The sequence below is a fragment of the Pygocentrus nattereri genome, chromosome 14, assembly GCF_015220715.1.
Source record: "Pygocentrus nattereri isolate fPygNat1 chromosome 14, fPygNat1.pri, whole genome shotgun sequence".
Taxonomy (NCBI): domain Eukaryota; kingdom Metazoa; phylum Chordata; class Actinopteri; order Characiformes; family Serrasalmidae; genus Pygocentrus; species Pygocentrus nattereri.
Genome location: NC_051224.1, coordinates 11,885,052 through 11,893,826, shown reverse-complemented (window position 1 = coordinate 11,893,826; position 8,775 = coordinate 11,885,052). Strand labels below are relative to the sequence as shown.

At 39.2% G+C, this 8,775-nt stretch overlaps 1 protein-coding gene across 2 annotated transcripts; it reads right to left on the bottom strand.

The window, feature by feature from the left end:
• Positions 1-481: 481 nt before the first annotated feature.
• si:dkey-93n13.2 lies at positions 482-8,595 on the bottom strand. Of its 2 annotated transcripts, none has more exons than XM_037544759.1 (3): positions 7,896-8,595; positions 3,640-3,772; positions 482-3,349 (listed from the first exon to the last, which is right to left on the bottom strand). In XM_037544759.1, the coding sequence occupies exons 1-3, from the start codon at positions 7,956-7,958 to the stop codon at positions 2,589-2,591; spliced, it is 957 nt and encodes a 318-aa protein (XP_037400656.1). In that variant the 5' UTR covers positions 7,959-8,595; the 3' UTR covers positions 482-2,588. The 2 variants fall into 2 exon arrangements, with proteins under 2 accessions (XP_037400656.1, XP_017541244.1); XM_017685755.2 differs by having other exon boundaries at positions 3,640-3,835; positions 7,959-8,593.
• Between the last annotated feature and the right edge of the window lie 180 nt (positions 8,596-8,775).

Here is an 8,775-nt window from a genome sequence, read left to right as displayed (position 1 = left end):
TTAGAGTATTTTTAAAAAGGATTTTGATCAAAATTATGTACTTGAAATTTAAGATTTATGCACTGAAATGTGTTATGGCCTGAGATTTACACCCCTTTGGCAATGATATTGATGTCAATTCATTACCATTAACTTAAATTTCACCAATTTTTGAAAATGTATGTGTATTTGTATAGCCTATAGTTATAGTTTATATGATTAGAATGAAGTTAAGAATATTTTTTTCCTTCTCCTATAAATTATTTTTGGAGATATGAGGTTTTGTTCCAACAGCAATGGTAACTCAGAAGTCACTCAGACAGTTCTCTGGTCATTTTGGATAGTAAATAAAATGGCTATATTTCTGTTGTAAATATTGTGACCCCTGGTTCCTATCACCACCACTGTAAAGAAATTGGAGCTAGTAAGTTTCATGTCACTACAAAACAATCTGAATGACTTTGTTTAAATGTTTATGACCAAAAAAAGATAAGGAAAAAAATCAGTGAAATTGCCCTTTAATTAATCACCTTTAAATTGTACAATACATGCACAGATGCACAGCCTAGTCAGGAGTGGTCAGTCTATAAAGTCATAAGGTCACTAGTCTGTGTGTGTGCATTCTGAATGAAGCAGGTGAAAGTGAATCAATATCACCTGCTGACAGAAAGGACGGCTGTGCCATTTAGAAAGTGAGACGGGGATTAATTTTACAGTCTTACGAGCGCGTTGGCTGCTGTAACCTTTAGCCACGATGAAACCCAGTTCATCTCTGTGTGCAAACATATACAACTCAGCAAATCCTGACATACCTTCTGCCAATACACCTGAAGAAATTGGGAGTATAGATTACCCAGCGCCATTTTATTAAATCTTTTACTCATGCCTCCTCAGACGACTTTGTGACATTTTGAGAAAACATTTCTAACAAAGACGAACCTGACCAATGCAAATGCTACACAAACACAAAATATCACTTTTAGCACAGTTTGGATTCAAATATGGTAACTGAGGAGGTTATGACATCTCAACAGTAGGTATAAACAACAGAGAAAGCCCAAAATAAAGTTCACAAGTAATTAGTAAATGTTCAAGCTAAATCATTTAGCATCAGGTAATTCTGATAACATAGCACTTGGTACAAAATAAAGTAGCTGCTTTTTTTCATACACCCTTTAGCCTGTTAGAATTCACCCAGACACTGGAGATAAAAAACAATCCCAGACCAGCATTTTTACTTTAGATTTTTCTAGAAAACATTTGAATAAACATATTTGTGCCTGAGTGACCACTGTGTGATGTAAATACCTCACAAATCCCACATGCTATGAAAAGGTTGGGTACCAGACATTATGACTGCATAAATAAAATGAATGCAGTCCATCTAGTCTAATAATGTCCAGGTAAATTTTAGTCCCCCAATGTAAAAGTACCCTTAAAAACAAGGTCCAATTGTGTAACGCGAATGAATGTTAAAGGCACACTACATCCTCTTTACCAGAGCAAAAGGTAATATTTGTACCTTTTAATAACTTTGTTTTAAGTAAAAAAAATAAAATAAAAAGGCTTGGAGCCAAGACGTAGTGTATGGAGTCAATGAAACTTAAAAGCATAACTCCAATGAAATATGGTACAGTTATGTTCCCTTATTAAAGACACAGAAGATGTATCCTTAAGGGGACCACCCCAGTGACAATGTTTGTACCTCAAAAAGCATTTTTTTGCACGTCACTTTAAAGCACTTTGAAAACCAAATGTAACATTTTTGCTTCTTCCCAAAGTTGGAATTGTTCACCCAAGACATTGGGTGCTTTTCTATTTCTTCTTTAGAGCTTCTAGACTAATGTAGCTACCAAGTAATGGAAACTTATACCTAAACTTATACCTAACTGGCCAAACTGTTTGAAGTTGTTAAAGCTGCCCTACGTAAGCTCTGGGGATCTGGTGGAAATGTGGAATTGCATGCAACACGGGGAGTCAGATTCTGTAACATTGGTTGTAAAAGAGAAAACTTGGTAAAGGACCTGTCTTCCAAGGATGTAAGTGAATTGTATGCTATTCTCATATGTTCATTAGTATGTTTGTTTTAAAGTTAACACCTAAACATAAAGCCAGAGATTCATTTTGAGCCTATATGTGTTTGTTAAGTAGTAAAGACATGGTACAAAAAGGAATGTGATATCAGCCTGTAAAGTCAGATTCGCTGCAGCGCACAGGTACCATATCTTAGTGTGTTTTTTACTCCTGACTCAATCATCTTCAACACTTCTTTCAATTTTAACACAAAATCTTACATAGTGCAGCTTTAAGCAATCTGGCATAAACTGTATAACTTAGTAAATTGTTTTAAATTAGAGATAGTCATAGTTTTTGAAATACTAACATTTTTAACCCAGTAATGACAGCAGGTAAAAAAGGTCCTGTCCTGAAGTAGAGCTTTAGTGAAACCAGAAACTTTCTCTCTGAGCCTGACTTGACCCACATCATCAAGTTGAGTCTGAAACTGAATGAAGCCTGATAAAAAAAAAACAAGCAAAAAAAACAATATTAAATCCAGGAATCCATCAAAAAAAAAAAAAAAAAGTTAAACTAAAAACAAAGCTTGAACGTCAACATTTCCCATGTTTCATACGGAGGTGTTTTAACAGTGCTGATGTTGTGTACTCTTTAACACCACGTGATATCACTGCCTTGCACATGAGACACACCGCTTTACTGCAGTCTCCCTCCTTCAGTGAGAAGTACTTCCATACAGGACTAGATTTTGCTATGGTCCTCTTCTGCATTTCACAGTGTCTGCTAGTGCAGTGGAGTGTGTTATGGCAGGTAATTCTGTTTGAGTAACTGAACGCTGCTCGAAACTCTACGGGCCTGTTTTGGAAGGCAGATTCTGCAGAGTGAGCGCCTTCAACTGTGCATGGCTGAATGGATGCTTGTTGTACTCTAGCCCGGTCACTTTTTTCTGAAAGGACATCCCAGTTGTGCGGAGACCAGCTCTGCGTGCTTGCATCTGCACTGTCCGTCGTGTCTGCTGAATGCTTATTCCCTGACTCTACTTTGATCTTTGCTGGGAACTCATAGTCTATCATCTCTTGGTCAACAGCCTGTGAGTTTAAATGAGCAGAACAATGGAGGGGCTCCACAGTGTAGTCTGGCTGAGTCGCATATGTCTGCCTGGCCTCCGGCTCAAAGCCAGCATCTGCATGGTAAGAGGCCTGCTCTGTTTTTATGTTGGAGTTTTCTTCCTTCAGTCCCCAGTGTCCATTCTGACTCTCCTGAGGCCCGGATTCCTCTGATTCCTGCTCCAAGCTTGTGTTGCAGTCTTCTTGTCCATGCGGAATGGGAGGGACCACAGCCGAGCTGACCACTCCTAATAGGGGTGAAAAAAGTGAGTCTGCATGTTCGAGAAAGCAACTCACCTCGTCATCTTAAAGTAAGGAAATGACCCAACAAGCTAGTCATCTTACAATTATGGTAATTATCGCAAAAACAGTCGCAAAACATGCCCAACTGTTACGGTTTTACTCTGTCCCCATTCAATTGTTTTCAAATGCTGTTCACACACAGAGAAAACTTACACAGCTTTGCTAGATGCTCGTCAGCTATTATGATCATAGAGTAATCTATACTACATTAAGCCTCTGATATCATACATCTTACCAGGACTTGCTTCTGTAACACTGCAGGCTGTAACCTTTAGCGTTAACATTTCCTTTAGGTGGTCGTTTTCTTTACGTATCCGTGCCGTTTCCTCCTCGTACTCCTTCATCGTCATGCTTACCGTGTATATTATCTCATTTAGCGCTGCCGTTAGTCGCTCGGACAAGAATGAATTTAAACGGTCTAGTTTGGTCATTTTACCGCTTCTCGAAACTTAACTGATATTCTTGAACAGGCCTGTTCACACAGTATGACACCCGCTTACAGCTACGCTGACAATGTTTAGCTCCACAACACTGATGAAGACAAACTGAACGAACAGAAGGTTATACTGCCACCTGCTGGACAGGAGAAACACTCAAACACCAGCTGAGCACAGCACGCTGTGGGCCTATATATATATATATATATATATATATATATACACACACACACACACACACACACACACACACACACACACACACACACACACACACACACACACAATACTGCCAGAAGTATTCGCTGGTCTGCCTTCACACGCATATTAACTTCAGTGACATCCCTTTCTTAATCCATACGGTTTAATATAATGTCTGTCTACCCTCTGTAGCTTTAACAGCTTCAGCTCTTCTGGGAAGGCTTTCCATAATGTTTAGGAGTGCGTTTATGGGAATTTTTGACCATTCTTCTAGTCTTTACAGACCTTGCTTTGTGTACTGGTGCGCAGTCATGTTGGAACAGGAAGGGGCCATCCCCAAACTGTTCCCACAAAGTTGGGAACATGAAATTGTCCAAAATCTTTTGGTCTGCTGAAGTATTAAGAGTTCCTTTCACTGAACTAACAACCCCCACACCATAATGCCCCCTCCACCAAACTTTACACTTGGCAGAATGCAGTCAGACAAGTACTGTTCCCCTGGCAACCGCCAAACCCAGACTCGTCCATCAGATTGCCAGACGGAGAGGTGCGATTCATCACTCCAGAGAACACGTCTCCACTGCTCTAGAGTCCAGTGGCGGTGCTTTACACCGCTGCATTCGACGCTTTACATTGTCCTTGGTGATGTAAGGCTTGAATGCAGCTGTTCGGCCATGGAAACTCATTCCATAAAGCTCTCTACGCTGTTCTTGAGCTAATCTGAAGGCCACATGAAGCTTGGAGGCCTGTAGTGATTGACTGCAGAAAGTTCACACTGTGTCTCAGCATCCGCCGACCCCACTCTGTCATTTTACTGGGCCTACCACTTCGTGGCTGAGTTGCTGTCATTCCCAATCACTTCCACTTTGTTATAATACCACTGACAGTTGACTGTGGAATATTTAGTAGAGAGGAAATTTCACTGAATTCAATGATTTGGATGGGTGAGTGAATACTTTTGGCAATATAGTGTATAACTAATTGGGGTTATTAAAATAACTAACTTCCTTTTAATACTAGTTATTTCATATAAACAGGTATATGAAAATGCATTTGATAACATTACATTACATATTGCTACTATCATTTTTAAAATATAAATTGAAAAACAAAAAGAAGTATTTGATAAGTTTAATGAGCATATATATCAATTATATTCTCTCATTGGGGTTATTAAAATAACTAACACCCCTTTAAATGTTAGTTATTTCATATAAACAGGTACAATTGGGGTACATGGCCTCCCCACAAAGAGCAAAATTTTGCAACAAGTGCTGAAAGGAAATTTTCTAAGCCGCTTCTCCTTCTGGGTGTGCTGGAGGGGAAATGTGTAATAGTTTTAAATTATTTTTAAAATAAAATAGATATCTTACCCCAATGGCATGTCTTAAAAGGACATTTAAAGTGTTAGCTTTTCTCAAGTTCCACTTTTAAAATCTATATAGTTGTGTAGGTTATTCAACTTATAAGTGAAAGTGAAATATGTGAGTTATATGTGAAACAGCACATTCCTCATGGTTTTTACTTTGGGATCATATCTAATGCTTGACTGAAATTACAAGAGATAATGAAAGTTTGACTAAAAGACAAAATGGCCCTACACAAGCACTTCCTCTCTGGGTTTTGTATGCATTAAACCAGATGTGGAAATTAGAAATGTCTAATTTTATTTGTGGTTGAGTGACCACTGTGAAGCAAATCCTGCTATTTTTAGTGGCTGTTCTGAGGATGGACAAGCTGAGTACTACATATTAAGCTTCCTACACCATCAATACAACAAGAAGGGAATGTGACACAAAAGACCAATGTGGTCCATAGAGTCCAACACAGTTGCTTTGAAGAGATGATTTAGGTTTTTTTTTTTTTTTTTAAAGAAGTGTGACAATTATGTTCAGGTACCTTTGGTCATGAGAGAATTAAACATTTTAACTGCTCTTAAAGGAATGATTTGCTTTAAGAATGAAATTTACACAATTTTCCTCTTAATCCAAGACGTGTTTGGTGTATGCTTCTTCTTCAGATTTGCCCTGAAGGTACTACACTAATGTAGCCAACAAGTAATGGGAGCTCACAGGCACTGCTGCTGAGTCATAGCAAACTAAAAGGAAAGCACGAACATTAGCATTTGCCATGTTTCCCACGGAGATGTCTTAACAACGCAGATGTTGTGTATTCTTTAATCCCACGAGATATCACTGCCTTACATATGAGACACACCGCCTTACTGCAGTCTCCCTCTTTCAGAGAGAAATACCTCCACACAGGACTCGATTTAGGTATGGTCTTGTGCATTTCACACTGCCTGCTCGTACAATGCTGTTTGTTATTGCATAAGATCTGATTTGAGATGCTGAACACAGGTCGAAATTCCATGGGCCTGTTTTTTTGGGAAGCAGATTCTTTAAAGTGCACCCCTTTATCTGCGCATGGCCATCGACTGGATGCTTGGTGCACCCTACTCAGGCTACTTTTTTCTGAAAAAATCTTATCCCATTGCTCAGTACTGTCTGTACTCTCCGTTCTGTCCATATCATCCGTGGTTTCTGAATAAGAGTTTGAGTCTGCTGACTCTACTTTGATCTCTGTCAGCTCATAGTGCATCATCTCTTGGTCAACAGCCTGTGCGTTTAAGGGTGAGGTGCACTGGAGAGGCACCACAGTGCAGTCTGGCTGTGTTGCAGAGTAAGAGGGCTGCTCTGTTTTTATGCAGGAGTTTTCTTCCTTCTGTTGCCAGTGTTCATTCTGGCTCTCTTGGGGCTCCGACTTCTGCTCCAAGCTTGAGTTGCAGTCTTCTTGTCCACCGGGCAAGGAGAAGACCATCACATCTAACAAGAAGGAAATAGGTTAGGTTGCATGTTTGAGAAAGTAACTGACCTTGCCACTTTAAGGTCAGCAAACAAACCAGTAAGCTAAACCACTTATAATGATGGTAATGACTGCAAAACAGAAAAACAGCTCAATATAACTTTGTTGCATCATTTGTCCCCCACACAGTAAGAGATTCTGCAAGCTATGTGCTTTTGTAACACTGTATGCTGTAACTTCTAACGTTTCCTTTAGATGATTGTTTTTTGTCTCTGGCTCAAAGCTGCTGTTTTTATGCTATAGTTTTCTCGCTTCAGTCCTCAGTGTCCATTCTGACTCTCTTGGGGCTCTGATTCCTGCTCCAAGCTTGTGCTGAAGTCTTCTTGTCCATGTGGAATGGGAGCGACCACATCTGAGCTGACCACTCCTAACAGGGGTGAAATAAGATACCCTGCATGTTTGAGAAAGCAGCTCATCTTGTCACTTTAAAGTAAGTAAATGGCCCTACAATGATGGTAATCATCGCAAAAGACAAAAATAGGTAATGAATAGGCCTAAATGCTATTGTTTGTGCAATTTGTCCCCAATCAGCTGTTTTCAAGTACTGTTTACATACAGAGATAGTTATGTTAGATGCTTGTAGGGAGGTCCAGAGAGGCTATGAGGTAGTTACAGTTTTTCTTGACTGTTATCTTAGGATTATAACTCGTCTTGTGATCTCAAGATAATAAAAATTTGAGACAACTTGATAATTTTGACATCACAAAACAGTTAAGTCGTGATCTGAAGATAACACAATTATAATTAACGTTACCAAAATTATAACTACCTCACGGCCTCTCTTGACTTTCGTCGTTTAAAGGTCTTAAAGAGGAGAAGTTTATTATATTAAGCCTCTGATATCATACATCTTACCAGGACTTGCTTCTGTAACACTGCAGGCTGTAACCTTTAGCGTTAACATTTCCTTTAGGTGGTCGTTTTCTTTACGTATCCGTGCCGTTTCCTCCTCGTACTCCTTCATCGTCATGCTTACCGTGTATATTATCTCATTTAGCGCTGCCGTTAGTCGCTCGGACAAGAATGAATTTAAACGGTCTAGTTTGGTCATTTTACCGCTTCTCGAAACTCAAAACACTCCAACAAGCTGTGTTTGGCTCCACTCGTGTTGAGGAAGACAAACTGAGTTAACTCAGCGCTGCACTGCCCCCTTCTGGACAGGAGACATAGCGTCAACGGTCAGCTTTCCACCCAGATGAGCTGCTTAGTTAAATTCGAGCGAATAATTGAATTGTAATTAAAATCACTGGAAATGTGCGAATTAAGCTGACTTTCTGTCAAGTCTGTACAAGGGAATAAAGAGAGCATCGTGTTCGTACAACACTTCTGAGAAATATGGGCAGAGAAATCTTGTTGAGTCATTTTATGAGTGTATTTTACATCGTAAGCGTCTGAGGAAATGTTCAGTAACAGGCAGCAGGCACGTTTTGTCCGTTCACTGTAACGTGAACGTTATTTCGTTTTAGTTTTTTCATTAGTTAACAAAACGGCAGCTTTCTGTCATGTTTACAGTTTACGTTCTAATGTGCCCCATTGAGTAGTCTGACTGCGCACGCCCAGTTTAGTAGTTATTTAGTTCTTCTGTTTATTCTGTTTTGTTATTAGTTTATGTGAAAAAAAAGTGGTTAAGACTGAAACAAAGCCATTCAGAGTGGTTTCATGAGAAATGGTTCGTTCTATAAAAACCGCTTCGTTGTAAATCGTTGGAATTTCCCTTTAATTCACTTTAAGTGCAGTAGACAGCTTACTGTTATTATAAGGTGTTATAAGGTGATTTAGGCCATCAAAATATCCTACCTATAGTTAGATTTTTAATTTTTTTCCCCATTTCAATATATATTTTTTATTTGAATTTCCAAAATAAATAT